General features: G+C 44.2%; 2 protein-coding genes across 3 annotated transcripts in view; one reads left to right on the top strand and one right to left on the bottom strand.

Moving 5' to 3' along the window:
* Positions 1-4,867: 4,867 nt before the first annotated feature.
* NEURL2 (neuralized E3 ubiquitin protein ligase 2) lies at positions 4,868-11,613 on the bottom strand. The gene is given in 3 exon segments (XM_029613487.1): positions 4,868-5,406; positions 8,297-9,017; positions 11,602-11,613. Coding segments are annotated over 3 exon segments (849 nt in total). The 3' UTR covers positions 4,868-5,290.
* Positions 11,614-17,518: 5,905 nt separating this feature from the next.
* The window catches only part of LOC115097024 (lysosomal protective protein-like), a 43,561-nt gene continuing 42,021 nt past the window's right edge, over positions 17,519-19,058 (top strand). The window contains exon 1 of one of the 2 annotated variants that reach the window (XM_029612431.1): positions 17,519-17,675. The gene's annotated coding sequence lies outside the window, so the exon portion shown is untranslated. The remainder of the gene's footprint in view (positions 17,676-19,058) is intronic. The other variant, XM_029612432.1, reaches the window with a different exon arrangement.

Raw genomic sequence — 19,058 nt, 5'->3', positions numbered from 1 at the left:
ACCCTGTCTTACTCGTTTTAACACATTCCATACTTCTTCTGCAAGGCATTTTTACTTCTCTAAACAGCGCCCTAGTAGACTTTTTGTGGGAATGGAAAATTACAAGGGTCAGTTTTCTATACCTTGTATAGGCCTAAGGAACGGAGAGGGATGGCACTCCCTGTTCTGCAGGCATATTACTGGGTAGCGTGCCTCCCCATGTCTTGCTATCGAGAGACATTTGGCTGAGAGCACAGACCTTGTATCCCTGCTCTCTCAGGTTCCCGAGGGGGGGGGGGAATGACCGGAGAGGCTTGCCGTAACTGTCCCCTCATAGCTTGTACTGTCAAGACGTGGCAGGCAATGTGCAGGAGATTGGGCATCACTGGTGAAGGGTCCCTTTGCTTTTTCTCCTCTCTGGAAAAATCCTGCTTTAACAATTCAGTCCTTTAGCTTGGCAGTTGAACAATGGTGGGGAGGCTGACTTAGGTTGTTTGGGTAATCTTTATGAAGGGGACAAATTGCTATCTTTTTCTGACTTGCAAGACTAATTTGAAATTACTGATTCTACCCAGTCTTATTACAATAGCCTGAAGCGAGAGTTGACTAGGAGAGGGAGCATAGTGGTTGGAGATGATCTTCTTTGACACCTCTGGAACATGCCCTGGCCTTCAGGCTTTGCACAGAAAAAGGTTTGTTTGTTTGCTGAACCATGCGATCTGTCAAACGGGTCTAGATAAACAGCCAGTTTTGAAAGTAGAATGGCAGTGGGCAGCCGATTTAGGGATTTCATATAAGGCCCGAGGGAATGGAGAGGAATATGGCACAGAGCGCATAAATCCTCCCTCTGTGCTAAGAGGGCAGAGCTCATGGTCGCTTGATTGTGCGCACTTATCAATGCCCTAATTTTTCTCCAAGCTTTAGCCTCAACCTCCCCTTTGTGTTGGCGAGGCTGTGGTGAACGTGACTCTTTCTTCATCTATGGTGGGGTTGTCCTTTCATCTCCCCCTTTTGGCAGAGGGTGGGGCGTTTTATTGGGCAAACCATAGGCTGCTTTCTCTCCATAAACTTGGGGTTGTGGCGAGATCAACAGTTTGATAAATATCAACGATTGTTGATACAACTGTTACACGCTGCTTGTTTCACCATAGCCTGGAAATGGAAGTCTGTTCTGATTTTGGGGAGATTGGAAATCTCAGACTCACTCGGTGGCCTTGCTCGAGAAGTTGACTTATGTTACGTAATAATGTTAAGCTGTACGATAAGATTGGGATCCATACTGGAAATTTTATAATTCACAATGGCCAATAAGAATATTGATCACTGTATTTTACGTTGGTGTATACTTTGAACTGAGTGGTATATCTGTACTCTCTATGTTTTGGCGTATTTAAACATTAAAAAAAAAAAAAGAATCATGGTTTTGGTTGAGTGGACTAGAGAATTGGATCAAGAAAACCACAGGAAATGCTCTTTCTGGCATTTCAGCAAAGCTTTTGATAGGGTCCTGCGAGGGTGGCTCATGAATAAAATAAGCCTGGGAGTGGGTCCCAAACTGGCCGACCAACAGACAACAACATTTAATGGTAAATGGAATCTATGCTGGAGAGAGAACAAAGGTATGTGGAGTGCCTTAAGGATCAGTTCTGGGACCAGTCCTATTCAATGTCTTTGAACAATAAAGCAGTGGGGTTAGAAGGTAGTTTCTTTTTGCAGATGACACTAAGATCTGCAACTGTGTGGACTTGAAAGAGTAGAGAGAGAGAATATGAAGTGATCTAAAACAACTTGAGGAGTGGTGATGACCACTAGAATTCAATGCCAAGAAGTGCAGAGTCATGCATGTGGGATATAGGTTAAGGAGCTGTAAGTAAGCGGGGGTGAAAGACTGATGTGCATGGACCAGGAATGAGACTTTGGGTTGATAGTGTGTAACAATCTAAAGCAGGGGTGGGCAATTCCAGTCCTCGAGGGCCACAAACCTGTTGAGGTTTTAGGATATCCTAATGAATATGCATGACATAGATTTGCATACAACTGAGGCAGAGTGCATGCAAATCTCTCTCATGCATATTCATTAGGGATATCCTGAGGACCAGAACTGCCCACCCCTGATCTAAAGGCTGTAAAGCAATATGACAAGGCAGTGGCCAAGGCCAGAGGGATGCTAGGCTGCATAGAGAGAGGCATAACCAGCAGGAGAAAGGAGGTGATAATGCCCCTGTACAGGTCTTTGAGTTCTCACCTGGAATACGGTTCAGTGCTGGAAACCAAATTTCAAAAGGATAAAGACAGATTGGAAGTAGTCTAAGGAAAGGCAACCAAAATGATGTGGAGTCCATACCAAAAGACTTGTGCGATTAGAGGATCTAAATATATATACGCTGGAGGAGTGAAGAGACGGGGGAGATATAACAGACTTTAAATATCTGAAAGATACAAATGATGCACAAGAATCAAACCTTTTCCGATGGAAAGGAAGCTGTACACCTAGGCGTTATGATATGAAACTCCAAGGGAGTTATACTCGAGTGTTGTCAGGGAAATAATTCTTCACGGAAAGAGTGGTGGATGTATGGAATGCCCTCAAAAGAGGTGGTGAAGACTAGAATCATAATGGAATTCAAAAGAGCATGAGATAAACAGAGGTTTCCTAACTGCTAAAGAATAAAAATGAAGAAACCATGTAACCTGCATCGAGTGGACACTACTACCCTTAACAGAAAGCATGGGGAACCTACACAAAGTGGGTAGTTAGTACCTTAAGTTGCTGGGCAGACTGGATAGGGACCATTTGGGTCTTTATCTGCTGTCATTTAGCATGTAATATGGCTACAGTACAAGTTTCACACTTTTTAAAAACTTAAAACAGTTGAAAAAGTATGCTTTATGGTAGGGGTCAGGAACCTTTTTGGCTGAGAGAGCCATGAACGCCACATATTTTAAAATGTAATTCCATGAGAGCCATACAATATGTTTAAAACTAAATACAAGTAAATATGTGCATTTTATGTAAGACCAACACTTTTAAAGTACAATAAGTCTCTGAATTCTTTTTAATAACATTGTTATGCTGTTGCTAACCAATGATGAATAAAGTACTTCTTACCATTAATGTGACTTCTCAGTCATGTGACTTCTCAGTCACTCCCTGCTGCCGCTACTGCTCCTCGCCGCTGCCCTCGCCGCCACTGCTCCTCCCTCCCCCTCAGCCACTCTCTCCTCCTTCCCCCCCTCAGCCACTCTCTCCTCCTTCCCCCAGTCACTCTCTCCTCCCTTCCTCCCCTCAGTTACTCTCTCCTCCCTCCTCCGTCACTCTCCTCCTTCCCCCCAGTCACTCTCCTCACTCCCCCACCGCCGCTACTGCTCCTCCCAGCGCCATTTTTTTTTTGCAGGCACTCTCTGCTCTGACCAATGTGCTCGCCCACGCATGCGCCGTAGAGCTGCTCTCTACGGTGCATTTGCGGGCCGTCGGTCAGAGCCCAGATGGAGCAGATGGAAGATCTCGGGGGGGGTTTCCCTTCCCTCCCGCGCGCCACCGCCCACGCTTCTGCTCCTCGCCGCCATAAGCCCATAAGTTTGATTTGTCTGCGAGCCAGATGCAGCCATCGAAAGAGCCATATCTGACTCGCGAGCCATTGGTTCCCGACTCCTGCTTTATGGAGTACACACTTTCCAAAGGTGTTCTGTTTTTTTAAGGGGCTCTCAGCCCTTCCTTTTCACCTCAGCCCCGCCTTCATTTTGCCTGTTGATGACTTAAGACAGCTGGAGTGTGGTGGTGGTGGTGCATTAGGCCACATCCTCTGAAGCGTGAGCCTGCTTGTCCTTTGAACTCTGTGACAAGGATGTGTGTGTGCTGCAGCTGGAGGTGGGGTTGGGGAGGAACGGTTCTGCTATATTGTTTCTGAGATAGGGTACCAGCACTGCACACAAGACTCAGTGGGGTTGCACCAGAGATCTAGGGAGAAGCCTTAGGATATTCTCTAGTCCTTTCTGAATAATTCTTAACAGTTTGTTTTTGACAGCTGCTGCACGCTGAGCATTTCAGTGTATTGTCATGTCTACTGTGGTTCCAAGATCGCTTTGTTTTCCATGTAAATAAGATTATTTTTCTCCATGTACGTCACTTGGCACTTATCTACATTAACTTTTATCTGCCATTAGATACCTAATTCCCCACTCTCACAAGGTCATCCTGCAACTCCTCACAGTCTGCTGGTGTTTTGACCATTTAGAAAAATTTTCTGTCTGAAAATTTGATTGCCTTGCTTTTTGCTTCATTAATCTAAAAAAGGGATGTTAAACGTTGGTCCCAGTACTGATCCCTGGGGTACTCTATTTGCCTTGCTCCACCGGGAAAACTGTCTCCTATCTTTGAACCAGTCCCCGATCTACACTATGACACTGCCTCCTGTCTCATTACTTTTTAATTGCCCGAGGAGACGCTTATTTATTTATCAAGTTTTATATACTGTCGTTCGGTTTCGCCATCACAACGGTTTACAAAGTTCGCTGTTTAACAGAGTGTTCAAAGTACCTTCAAAGAATTCTAATACATTAAAAAGACATGACTTCCTTTGCCAAATTCAGACTTGTTCTTCTCCATTAAGCCAATTAAAAACGTTTTTTACACTGAGGGGAAAATAAGACCCAGTTATAAATGTTGTACACCTGTATATAATTAACCTTCTCTATCTCTCTCTATTTCTTACAATCCCAGTTCATTAGCCCTTGTTAATTGTAACTGCCTCTCTTCATCACGTTATTTTGTTTTTGGTTGTATTATTCGCACCCCTGTTTTCTGTAAACCGACATGATGTGAACAAGTTCATGAATGCCGGTATAAAAAAACCTTAAATAAATAAATAAATGATGCAAAAGATTCCATTTTTAAAATGCACAAAATTTAATATGCCCCAGGCAGTTTTAGCAAGCTGTGTCTGCTCAATGAGCATATATCAATTATAATCATTTCTTAATCTATGCTAAAATCCATTTATCTGCTAAGATATATTACAAATAAATAGCTGTGATAACATGTTTCAGTTTTATAATCTGTGAAATGAACATTTTTCTTTTCATATTCAAGGTTTCTTAGCTATCAGATGGAAACACAGGGATGTGTTTTTATACTGCAGAGCTAACATGCCATACTTTTAGTCACGGAAGATGCTCTTAGGCTGCCCCAGAGAACCTTTGCTTTTATGTTTAAGAAGCCAAGGTGCAACAGAGGGAGCTTCAGGGTCATTGCTTCTTCAGTTCCAGTGCAATCTAAGTGTGTGCCTGTGAGACACTGGGTCCCTATTTACTTTCATTCATATTTGCAGAAGGCTTTCAGCATCTGAGGCAAGTCCAGCCAGTCGATGGCCAGCCGATGGATAATGTGCTTTTGGATAACCATTCGACACAGAGTCTGTAAGGAAGAAACTGAAAAAGAGAGAGAGAGCGAGCGCTTAAGGGAGCTAAGCTGTAATCTGTAGATAAGTAATATCTAAATGAAATAACAAATGGACAACTTCTCTCACAAGCCAAAAAAAAATCAATAGTGCCTTAATGGAAGGTGATCCGAACCCACTCCATTAGCAACAGTAGAATTTGTGCACAGTGGTCTGGGCACGACATGGGTGGAGTTTAGGTGGTTTATTCTGTAAGCATAGCCATGTTTTGTGTACTTTCACCTGCTGCCATTCACAATAAAGGCTCAGATTTTCCAAACATGAAGATTAAATGCCCCTTTTACTCGGTGTGGAAAGTAAGAAGCCATCATATTCGTGCTTCAGGCAAGCATAACTGCCAGCTTCAGTGAAGAAGCGGTACTGCTCAAGCCAGGCAAGGGCTGGGATTTTTCATTTGCCAGCTTCAATAGGGAGTTAGTCTGCTGCAGAAGAAATGGAAGTCTGACAGCATTAGGAACCAGGCTAGAAACAGAATGCATTTTGATTTAGCTTAAGCATGCATGAAAGACATTTGCTTGTCAGCACAGAAGCAAAGAAATTTAGATGGAAACCACCAACTCTTAACATGAGAGAGGACTAAATTTGCACAGGCCCCTGGTGTCTTAGGGGATTCAACGTCCAACCTCTAGAAAAGGTCCTAGTTAAAAACTGTGTATCTTTGTTTTAAAATAAAGAAAAACAAACAAATGTTGCTTCTCTGTCATCGAGTGGTGTGAATATGCACATGCAGCAATCACCATTCATTCTTCTGAACTGCCAGAGTTATCAATTATATTAATGTTACTTCTATTTACAGATGACAGCGCAGGCTGCAGTAACCTAGGGGACTTCTAGAAACAACAGCAAAAAAGGACCAAATGGTCCGTCCAGTTTGCCCCGTAAGCTTATGGTGATATCGGCTGCACCGTATAGGTTACCCTATGGTTATCAGTTTCACACATCATAAAAGTCAGGGCCCTTGATTGCTGTTTCATGCCAAAGCAGTTGTGCCTGACTCTGCCTCGTAGTTGCCTTAGGTAGCACACAAGTAGGAGGCATCAGTTTACTATAAATCAGTGCATCACCACCCATCCATTTACTATGATTACTAGGACCTATAGAAATCTCTTTATTAACAATGAAGGAGTCACATGGGTGTGGTCCTTTCCTTTTTACTCTTTTCTCTGGGTCTCGTTTCTTCTTTCCATTCCCTTATGTATCTCTCCCTTCCCTGCTTGGGCATTGTTATCCCTTCTCCCTCCTTTCTGTTTCCCTTTATCCTAAAGGCTGTCTTCTTTCTTTCCCTATGCCCAGCTCCCTGCCTGCTGTCTCCATAGAACATCCTTGAGCCAAGAGTGGCATCTTGCTTCTATCAGAAGCGGCGGCAAGCTCGTTTCTACCTGCGCACCCCCTCCACAGGAACAGTACCCCCGTCTAAGGACAGCAGTATGCAAAACATAATACAAACACGGGTGAGTTATATAGGAAAATGCCCCAGCTCGTGTGCTAGGTAGAGAAGGGACTTTGCATGCATGAAACCAGGATACGTGAAAATAGAGGACACCGTGCATTAAGCCATCCCTGAACCAGGGCCCCTTTCTGAGGAAGACTATTTTATTTTGTGACTCACAGGTGAGTCCTTGCAATCCTCATTATTTATTTATATACCGTTTTACCAACAATAAATGCCGACCCAAAGCGGTTTACAATATTTCAAAGCAAAAATTAAAAAACCAGAAAATAAAACTTCAGTGAAAACACATAGAAATAAAATAAAGCGGGGAATAAAAATACAATAATAGTATTATCAATTACATAAAATAGGGTGAAATAGGATAAGGAGATTGGCTATTAATACTTTTAAAAAAGCTTAAAGAGTAGAAGAAATAAAACACTGGGCTGCAATTAAGAGTTAGTCTGTTGCAACACAAATTCAAATACTGGGTATAGATCAAGGTCTAAAAAAAAATTCTAAGATTTCTAAAAGGGGGGATACAACTAAAAAGCCTACATGCTATGGGGTATCCTCAATGTCCTTAAATGCTATTTGGAACAAGTGAGTTTTCAATGCTTTCTTAAACTCCTTCTGATTGAATATGTGCCTTAAAGAGTCAGGCAAACCGTTCCACAATATGGGACCTACGACTGAAAAAGCTCTATTTCTGGTCACATTTAGTGCCGCATTTTTTATAGAAGGGTCCTCTAATAGGTTTTTGCCTGCTGATCTGAGTTCTCTGTGAGGTTTGTAGATACGTAGCGTAGTGCATAACCAAGTGGAGTCAACGTTATTTAATAAGGAGTGAGTTAACATGATAATTTTATATTGAATACGGTATTTAACAGGTAACCAGTGCAGCTTATATAGAATTGGTGTAATATGCTGCTTAAAAGGTGTACCTGTAAGGAGTCTTGCAGCAGAATTCAAAACCAATTGCAAAGGTTTAATAGTGGATTCAGGAAGCCCTATATATAAACCGTTGCAGTAATCTAAGCCTGACAGAATCAGTGCTTGTAAGACTGATCGATAGTCTTGATAAAATAGTAAAGGGCCGTAAACGTTTTAAAACATGCAGTTTGAAAAAAGAGTTCTTGACAATTTTGGAGATATGTTGAGTTAAGATAGATTAGTGTCTATCCAAACTCCTAAATTCTGCGCTAATTTGGTAATCTGGATAACATCATTACCGAGATGTATGCTAGATGGAGGAGCATTGGACGAGTCGGATATAAAGCTGAGATACAGTACTTCAGTTTTCTTTTTGTTCAATTTCATAATTGTGCAACTACGGGCAAGCATAGCTTTGGGCTCTGTTGCTAGCATGAGATGTGCAGAAGGAAAAGGGGGAAAGTGAAAGGTAAAAACAAAAAGCATAAATACATACAGCCATACTCCACTTGGATAACACGAACACTCTTGGTCGAAGCAAAGACATCTACTACAGCATAGAGCGGCCTCTGGATAGGAATCCTCCTGGCACTTGGTCCCATGTCCTCTCCATTGATAATGATGTGCATGTCCCAGTCCCATCTGACTGTGGGGTGTACAGTACTTCCGATCCTGCTCCGACGAGCTGTTGGGGGCAGTATATTGGTCTTATATAGGTCATCAAGTATATGACTGTATCTCCCTGGTCTGCTGCGCCCCACTAGCTTGTCTCTGGGTATCCTGATCTGTTCGATCTGCAGATAAGGATCAGAAAGGAATCCTTGACCTTGAACTGAGCCATGTGGCTGGGGGCCTTCACCTTCTGGTATGACCCGGTTTGTGATTCCTGGTTATGGCAACACCCAGCTGTCCCCTGTATTAACCAGATCAGGGAGCGAGTATTCAGGCACTACATCAAAGCTGCTCGGGTTGTGAGCTGTCAGGCCAACCCTTAGATGGCCACACCAACCAAGCTCTTTTTCCTCAATTTCTACTAAAAAGATCTGTCCAGGCTGCAGTGGTTCATGGCTGAAACACAGGCCATTGGCAAAACTCTCTATTCGGGTGGCTTGTGTCCCAGAGGGGTCGATCCTGATATTGCTGCCATGGATTCCGATGGAATTGGTGTGTGTGGATGGCAAAGTGCAGACATCTTCAGGAAACGCAGCCCACCGTTGCTATATTTAAAAGGGCCTCAGTAACTGCACTTGAGCTTCGGACAGCTGGTGGGGTGAGGGTGATCCTGGTTGGGAACACCATTTAGGGAAAGCAAACTCCTATGAATGCTCCCCAGGGTCCTAGTGCCGGTTGTTCAGGGTGTCAGAGGGAACGTCATCTTCCCAAAATGAAGTAGGTCAGTCATTACATGAGTGGGTATGGCATGGCTGTATCCTTTTTCCAGCCTCGGAGGATAATTCAGAATATGCTGGGCTGTCTTGCTCTGAACTGTTTAAATCTGTACGTTGCAAAATCTTGCACTTGTAAAATGATTGTGTGAGAAGCATGGAGGCATTTTTCCCTCCATGAAAACGCTTAGCTGTTCCTTCTTATATTTTGAAATTCTAATTGTTCTACAACGTAATTATTTCACAGTAGGTATGGCAAATAACTGAAAAACATCATTGCCAGAAAATTGATTTGGTTCATTTTTACCCCCCAGGCTCTATTTACTAGCGCAGAGCCTTCCATCCATTCCCTTTTAGTCACCAGTGTGAGTTCGGTGCCTCTGAACTGGACACTGAAAGCCGCGCCGCCCTGCTGACAGCGGATGCAACTCTTAGCCTCATGGTAAACAGGGAAGGCAGGGATTGGGTGAAGGAGTTTCCTTAGCTGAGTACTTTACAATTAGTGCCTGACTAAGCTTTTTTTTTTTTCCCATTGACCCAGAACGGGAGAAAGGTCAGGCCCCCTCAGTAAGAAAGTGCAAGTTAGCTGAGGAGGAGAAGGCTGGGGCAGGCAGGGTACAAGGATGAACCATAAATGAATGTGGAACCCTTTTTTTCCCATGCACTCCCAAAAATGGCAAAGGGGCCACCCGCAGAGGCTGAAACCTGGATGCAACTCTGCTCCAGGAAGGGAGAGAGGGGCATTTGCCTTTCCTTTCGAGCCAAAGGAGAGCCACAGCTCTTGCTGCCTCCCTATTGCTCCCTTTTTATTTATTTAGATTATATTGCACTTTTTCAGCGCTTCAAAGCGGATTACAGTCAGGTACTGTAGATATTTCCCTATCCCCAGAAGGCTTACAATCTAACAGGCCGATTCAGTAAAGTCCGCGGGAGAGCGGACGAACGCGAATTCTCTATTTAAATGAGGCCCGGCGGTAGAAACGGATAAAAGGAGGTTCTAGGGACACTAGTGCGTCCCTAGCGCCTCCTTTTAGCCTGGAACGGCGGCTGTCAGTGGTTTGACAGCTGATGCTCAATTTTGCCGGCGTCGGTTCTCGAGCCCGCTGATAGCCATGGGCTTGGAAACCGGATGCCGGCAAAATTGATTGTCCGTTTTCGACCCAACAAGCCGCCGGCCCATTTAAATTTTTTTTTTTTTAACTTTTTTTTACCCTTTTACCCTTCATGGCGATATTAAGTCGGAGGGTGCACATTCCCAGTGCCCTGCAGAAACTAGCGCCTACCTTTTGGGTAGGCGCTAATTTTCTTAAAGTAAAATGTGCGGCTTGGCTGCACATTTTACTTTCTGTATCACGCGGGAATACCTAATAGGGCCATCAACAGTGGGACTCATACCCTGGTCTCCTGGTTCCTAGCCCACTGCTCTAACCACTAGGCTACTCCTCCATGCTATCCTCCATGGATGAATGCCACCCAGTGCCCTCATGGTGTCACATCTTAGATATGCACCACAGACTCACTCTGTAGGGATGGACTCTTCCTGTCACTCAAACCTTTGAGCTAACCCCTTAGAAGTCTGCATTGCTAGACTTTTATTCTTTAAAAGCATAGGAAGACCTAGTCAGCCTTCCGAACAGTCAGCCTTCTCGACGGCCTGCTTTCTTTAACAGCTTGGAAGTTTTCATTACAAATACATTTCAAACAGAAGCCTGGAACAAGAAATTCTGCAGAAAAACTAATGAAGCCTGCTTTCTGGAAGGGGTGGATCCAAATTTAAAAAAAAAATGGCTTCCTTGTCGTCCCTAAACCAGTCCAGACAAGAGGAGACAGAGAAGAAAAACATTCCTGTACTGTTCGTCCATAAGAGACTCTACCACCTGCACTCTCTCTGTATTCTTCAGCTCTAGCAGGTGGCTGAAGAGTCTCACCAGCAGTCAGACTTGGAGTGCACGCTGGATTGGGACCATCCCCCTGGTAGAGTAGGAATGAACAGGGGGATCAGTGGGCCCTTGTTCTAGCTGGTGCCCTAGTCTGGAGGGGGGGCTTTGATAGCCAGTGGTTCTGGTGCTTTCATTTCCTTCTCACGGGCTGGTCCCTCCTTCCCCTTCTAAGATGACTTCAAGCAGGAAAGTGTGATTTTTTTTTTTACATTTCTAGAGGCTTCGTTTGGTGGAGTGGCGTCATCTCTAAGTTTGGGGGGGGGGGGGGGGGGGAAGGAAGGAAGCAGAGCGACCTACTCAGATAGATGGTATAGAAATTTGGTAATAAAGAAAAGGAAACGAGCTGATGCACAACAACAGGCCTCTCCCTCCGAGCAACAGGAGAGATTCGTAAGGATCCTATCTCCAGTGTGGGCTGTTTGAGGACTGTTTCTTCGTCTGTGATGAGGGAGGAAGACCTGCAGAGGTTTGCTCACTTTGAGGGTCATTTATCAAATTGTGTTAAGGCCTAACGCCCGCTATAATGCCATAACGCATGTGTTATTTTTCGCATCGCAAGCTGCGTATGCAAATTTTAAAATATTTCAGACAGGGAGGAATGAGGGTAGAGTAAATGAAAATGAGGGGCACTTAACGTCGCACGCTGTCGTGGGTTTTAACGCCACTTGTTGTGCCTGTGCTAGCAATGCGTTAGTGCTGAACGGGATGTTTCGGGGGGGGAGAGAGCACACCTCGAGGGAGGCACTCACATTAGTCAACTTGTTATACCCACTATAAGAGGGGCCTTTCTGAACTTGGGATAGGTCGTGGTGGTGGGCTAGGTTTTTGGGGGCAGTTTTGCATGCACAGTCAGAGGTACGAACAGCACAGTAGACCTCACCCCGAGTTACTAGTTGCCCTTCTTACAGTGGTATAAATAGTTTTCTTATATGAGCGCCTTATAAAAAGTGTCTCTCTCTCAGCCCAAAATGCACCTAACCACGCCCTTAGCAAAATGATGAATCTAGGCCTCTTTTTTTATTTCGGCACCCTGCTGAATGGGGGGAAAGTGGTATCTAGGCTGCAGGGACCATGGGGCTAAGGCCTTAGCATTGTGTGTGAGCAGCGGGGAGCTCTGAGACCCCTTGTTTCTGCTGTGGAGGTGAAAGAGTTAACTGGGTAAAAGCAAACCAGAGGTGTCAAGGCTGCTAGTGCTGGAGATCCTGGCACCGTGGGAATCGTGGCCATTTTAGCCTCCTCTCCCACGGTACATGGGATCTCAGGGGAGGGGGTTCTGCTGATTCTCCTTACTTGTTCCCTGTGGCCAAGGGTTCAAGTCTCTCAGGGCAATTCAGGGGCAGCTCCCAAGTTGCAGTAGTCTGAAAAGTCTTTTTCACTGGCGATTGTATTACATATGCATAAAGTTTCTGAAGAAGGGCCTCTGCGATCCCGTTCCAGCCAAAAAGAGGAAGCTGTAGCCCGAGCTGGATTTGGGAGCTTCAGAAGGGAACATGGAGGGCTCCAGTGGGACTGCTCAGGTGCCGAGGAGGGGGAAAATCCCAGTGGCAGAGGGGGATGACCCTTAGATAGTACATCTGTTTAGGAGAGAAGTTACCTCTATGATTTCACAGGAACCAGTGGAGCTCAGGCCAGGGTCGAGAACGTGCAAGCGGATTTTTCTGAGCAGACTCACGCTGCAGCCTGAGAGTGGGAGTTGGCGCAGGAAGTGGGGTTGCTCATCAGAGCACTTTGGGGGAGGGGGGTGTCTCCAGCTGAATTCAATGGCGATGAAATGGAATACCAAGGCTCCATGGTTTTTCGTTCAAAGACAGAATCCAGTCAGAAGGTCTCTGCTCTTTCCTAGCTTTGGCCTCAAGGAACCCTGCTTACTTTACTAAGAATAATTTTAGTTCTACAAGTCTTACAAGTCCTTTGACTGTATGCAAAGAAACAATGGTGCAGTTTGGTAACAGCAAAAGCAGTCAGATTCTGATAACTTTAGTGGCATGACAATTTTACATGTTGCCAAAGTAACACATAAGTAATACATAAAATGAGGAAATAAAAAAAGGGGAAATGTTTACAAAACAGTACTAACAGATACAATTCTAGAGGGATAGCCCTGGTAGGCTGGTGAGGCAAAAATGACAGGCGTCGAGTGGCACTTTATAGTCTGATTTATTAAAGCATGAGCTTTTGAGGACAGATGAAGTGGACTCTGTTCTTGCAAGCTCATGCTTTAATAAATTAGTTAAGTCTATAAGGAGTCACGCCACTCCTCATTTTTAGATAAAATTACAGTGTACTAAAAAGGATAAAAATCAAAGATACAATAAAATAAAAAAACTTGAGTAAGGTGAAACTGGGAATGGTTATTTTCCCTTTCAAAAAGTACTAGAATTAGCCGTCACTTCAAGTAGCACATTTAAAACAAATACAAGAATTTTTTTTCTTCACTCAGTGAACAAATCGTGGAGTTTGCCAGGGGCTCTGGAGAAAGCAATTAGCATTGCTGGGTTCAAAAAAGGATTTGGACACATTCCTGGTGGAAAACTCCATAAAGCATTATTAGCCATATTGACTTGGGACAGCCATTGCTTATGAGCAAAAAGGATTGGATCTATTCTTGGGATCCTGCTGGCTTCTTACTATTACTACTACTTGTTTTCTTTGTGACCTGGATTAGCCACAGATGGAGACAGGATCCTGAGCTTGTTTATTTAAATTCTTATATTCTGCAACTTCCAGGCTAAATAATCCTAAAATTGCAATGCACACAACGTAAAATCAAACAAGATACTAATACAAATCATAAACAACATACAATTTAAACAGCACGTAAGATGTCAAACGATGATAAAAAAAAAGGATAAGAACTCCACATCATGCATATGCCTCTTTACAAAAACAGCTTTGATCTGGAACTTATCCAAACCTTTTTTAAATCCAGTTCCATACCTGCTGTAAGCATATCCTCTGGCAATGAATTCTAGCGCTTTAACTAAGCCCTCAGTGAAAAATAATTTGTTTTTGTTTGTTTTAAATGGGCTGCTTGCTAACTTCATGGAGTGCCCCCTGGTCCTTCTATTATCTGCGAGAGTAAATAACAGATTTACATTAACTTGTTCAAGTCATTTCATGATTTTGTAGACCTCTATCATATCCCACCTCAGTCGTCTCTTCTCCAAACTGAACAACCCTAACTTCCTTAGCCTTAGGGCAGCTGTTCCATGCCCCTTATCATTTGGTTGCCCTTCTCTGCACTTTCTCCAGCTATATTCTTTTTGAGATGTGGTGAACAGAATTGTATTTGCCATTCCCTTCTTAATAATTCCTAACATTCTGTTTGCTTTTTTGATCACCACAACACACTGAGCCGACGATTTCAATGTATTATCCACTATAATGCCCAGATCTCTTCCTGGGTGGTAACTCCTAAGAACATAAGAAATTGCCATGCTGGGTCAGACCAAGGGTCAATCAAGGCCTAGCATCCGTTTCCAACAGAGGCCAAACCAGGCCACAAGAACCTGGCAATTATCCAAACACTAGGAAGATCCCATGCTACTGATGCAATTAATAGCAGTGGCTATTCCCTAAGTAAACTTGATTAATAGCCATTAATGGACTTCTCCTCCAAGAACTTATCCAAACCTTTTTGAACCCAGCTACACTAACTGCACTAACCACAATCCTCTGGCAACAAATTCCAGAGCATTATTGTGCGTTGAGTGACAAAGAATTTCCTCCGATTATTCTTAAATGTGTTTACTTGCTAACTACATGGAATGCCCCCTAGTCCCTTCTATTATTCTAAAGTGTAAATAACTGAGTCACATCTACTCGTTCAAGACCTCTCATGATCTAAAGACCTCTATCATATCCCCCCTTAGCCGTCTCTTCTCCAAGCTGAACAAGCCCTAACCTCTTCAAGCCTAAGATAAACCTAACATTGTGTAACTACAGCAAAGGTTATTTTTCCCTATAGCTTATGGTAGTAACTGCTGTATGTGCAGGTTACCCCATGCCATTATATTAAAAGTAATAATTGCTATGCCGTACAGGTGACTCCATGCGTTCTATTAATGGTAGTAACTAGGAGTGGGCATTCATTTGCAACAAAATAGGAAATATCAATGATAATTTGTATTTCGTTCCATTTCTGGAATAAAAAAAACCAATAGGAAAAAGCTCGAAATTTTGTGTTGTTTTTCCTATCATTTTTTGGGGGGAGCCAATAAAGCAAGTTAAAAAAAAAAAAAAAATAGAAGCCACCTCAACCCTTCCCATTTTTTACAATATTAAGCCCTCCTAACCAAAATGCCTGGTGGTCTACTGGGGCTCTAGAGGTTGTTACTGCCTGCGCCCAGGCCAGTAACTGCCATTATTCAAAATGGCAATGGCTGCCCTTGCTCCTATCTTATGACGGAGGCTGCCAGTGCTATTGGGCAGCCACTGTCACATGGAAGAGGCAAAGGGTGGCCAGCACCATTTTGAATGGTAGCTGCTGGCCTGGGAACAAGAGGCTGCTCCTGGGTCCCCCGCTAAACCACCAGGTGTTTTTGGTGAATCCTGGGGGGCGCTAAATATTGTAATAAATGGAAAGGGTTAGAGCAGCTTCTGGGTTTTTTCTTTTTTAAACAAAATGAGGAAAAAAAAACAACAATCCAGGGATGGACTGAAAATGGCCCACCCTTGGAACAAAAACAAAAATGGCAGGACATTTTTTTAGCCTACCGCCCTAGTAGTAACTGCCACACCATGCAGGTTACCCCATGGGTTTTCTTAAGGGTAGTAACTGTGTGCTCTGCGTGTTACCCCCATATGGTCTGTTAAGGGTAGTAGCTGTTGATCTGTGCAGCTTACTCCCCTGCAGAAATGTTACACCTAAACTTAACATAGGTTACCCCTTTTCTTCATTACCAACCTCAAGCCTTTATGGATCCGCAATGTTTAACCCATGCCTTTTTAAATTAATTTACTGTTCCTATCTTCGCCACTTCTTTTAGGAGGGTATTTCAGGCATCGGTCACCGTCTCCGTGAAGAAATATTGCCTGATATTGGTTCTGAACCTTCCCTTTTGGAGATTCATGTCCTGCCTGCTAGTTGTAAAGTTTCTCTCTGCTACACTTCCTCTACTCTAGGATATGCATATTTAGATCCTTCAGCCTCTCAAGGGTCTTCCAAAAACCATCTTGGTCGTCCGTCTCTATCTCCATCTCCTTTGAGATACGGTCCCCGGACCTGAACTCAGTACTCCGGGTGAGGCGTCACCTGGAACTTGAGGAAAGCCACCGCTTCTGCTAAGAGTTAGCACCACAGGACGTATCTACTATGTGGGATCATGGCAGCTACTTGCGATCTCCTTTGGCCACTACTGGAAACCTGATGGGACCCTCGCTCTGACCCAGTACGGCAGCTGGCAGAGCCTGTCTTTCCAATTCTATAGAAACATAGAAATGACCGCAGAAGAAGACCAAACGGCCCATCCAGTCTGCCCAGCAAGCTTCACATTTTTTTCTCATACTTATCTGTTTCTCTTAGCTCTTTGGTTCTATTTCCCTTCCACCCCCACCATTAATGTAGAGAGCAGTGATGGAGCTGCAACCAAGTGAAATATCTAGCTTGATTAGTTATGGGTAGTAGGGGAAGTAACCGCAGCAATAAGCAAGCTACACCCATGCTTATTTGTTTTACCCAGACTGTGTTATTCAGCCCTTATTGGTTGTTTTTCTTCTCCCCTGCCGTTGAAGCAGGGAGCTATGCTGGATATGCTTGCAGTATCAGTTTTTCATCTCCCCTGCCGTTGAAGCAGAGAGCCATGCTGGATATGCAGTGAAGTATCAGTTTTTCTTCTCCCCTGCCGTTGAAGCAGGATATGCATTGAAAGTGAAGTATCAGGCTTATTTGGTTTGGGGTAGTAACCGCCGTAACAAGCCAGCTACTCCCCGCTTTGTGAGTGCGAATCCTTTTTTCTTCTCCCCTGCCAGTTGAAGCAGAGAGCTATGCTGGATATGCGTGAAGTATCAGTTTTCTTCTCCCCTGCCGTTGAAGCAGAGAGCTATGCTGGATATGCGTGAAGTATCAGTTTTTCTTCTCCCCTGCCGTTGAAGCAGAGAGCTATGCTGGATATGATTTAATTCTAAATCATAAGTTGTCTTTTACTTTCCAACGTGTGCGGTAATGCGTCTCAAACCATAACAACAAAATAACGCTCCCGTTTCTTTCTAGATCGCATGCGGGAATGTCTTCGCCGGCATCATTTAACGCTGCTGCGGCCCTTTACTTTAATTAAGAGCTTCGCTGGCGCTGATTCGCCTGCGAGATTGAACCACCTCCTCCCTAGCCCGCCTTCCCGTGGCCTCCTGTGATGTTATTGGCGCGTTCCGCCTAGGTTCCGCCCTTTCCCCGTCCAGCCACTTCGCGTTCGGCGCCGAGCTCGTGGTTTCGGTGGCGCGTGACTTTGCGGAGTCACGTGATAAATTCGCCTCGCCTGGTGTGGGTCACATGAGTCTGCTGTTTCTTGCGGAGCCCGGAAGAAGAGAAAGATCCCAGAGCTGATAACGTAAGGTTGGTAAAACGGGGCGAGGTGAGAGCGTGGCGTGGGTTTACATCGTGGGGATGAGGCGGGAGGCTATGGGTTGTGTCTGGAGTGGGATGGGGAGCGTTGCTGACGCTGGGGACGGGGAGAGGGGTCTCTATCCTGAGTATGAGTGGCGAAGTTCTAGAGTGGGGTCCTAGTATCCTCCCATCCTTTCCCTCAGATTTGGGAGATATTTGTGTAAGAACAGTCTGCGAAGGAAGCTTCTGGCGTTAGGCTGCGATAAACAAAACGGATGTGCGCCAAGGCTGATCTGTTTCCTTTCTTTCATACTAAGTGGTCCCTCAATAGACAAGCGAAGCGATGACCTAGTAGAGACTTAAAAAAACTATTTTAGCCTGTCTTTTTCCCTGGCCAGCAGCTTAGGTAGGAAAAATGCTGTATAGCTCACAAAATGTGTAAAATGCACTTGTCATTTTTTTCTTATACTGTACCGTTTCTTACTGTCCCTTTGAGTTTATAGCTCAGTAGGAACCAGAGCTGGGATCTGGCAATGGGCACCAGGGGCCTTTGTTTTCAGTTCCCTTGGGTTTTTCTTTATTTTATCACTCCTCACTCGCTTAATCTAGATACTGCAAAAAGATGCCAAGGCCTGACATGCTGCACGGCACCTTCCAGAATCTTGCAATCATGGGCCTTAAATCTAGCCAATAGGTGTTGCTGTTGTATGATTGAGGCTGCACAGCAGGGAGTTGGTCCGTCCTTCTGGCTGGCTCTTATCATATGGAGATAAGGGAGGGAACGCTTTGACTTTTCCAGTGGGCTTAGATTCTCTGGTTAATGAGTCAGATTAAAACGTTTAAATTAATTCCTGTTGTATAGTCTTCTGTTAGAACAATTTGCTTTTTGGTTTCTTTATCTTTGGTTTATGGCTGCTTCTAGATCTACGCCTTCTAGATTAGTTTCTTGCAGGCTTAATTTCTGTCTGCATACTATAGACTGAAGTATTGTTCTGAAAACTAAAACTGGTTTAGCCTGAATTTTCCAAGCCACGTTACTGCCTCCCTTTAAAAAAAAAAAAAAATCAGGATCCATGCACTTAAAAAAATTCTGAGGGATATGTTGTTACTGTCGGGCCGCCGGAGAGCAGGTGATTTAGTATCTGCTCGCAGTAAAAAGAGGCACTAGGCACACTAGTGGGTCCCTAGTGCCTCTTTTTTGACAGGAGTGGCAGCTGTCAGTGAGTTTGACAGCTGATGCTCAATTTTGCCGGCGCCTGTTCTCAAACCTGCTGACAGCCACGGGTTCAGAAACTGGACGCCGGCAAAATTGAGCAGGCTGACTTTAATTTTTTTTTTTTTAATCTTTAATTATTTTTAACTTTTGGGACCTCTGACTTAATATCACCATGA

This window comes from Rhinatrema bivittatum, chromosome 8, assembly GCF_901001135.1.
Source record: "Rhinatrema bivittatum chromosome 8, aRhiBiv1.1, whole genome shotgun sequence".
Classification (NCBI taxonomy): domain Eukaryota; kingdom Metazoa; phylum Chordata; class Amphibia; order Gymnophiona; family Rhinatrematidae; genus Rhinatrema; species Rhinatrema bivittatum.
Note: the sequence above shows the minus strand (reverse complement) of the source record. Positions and strands in the feature narration are given on the sequence as shown.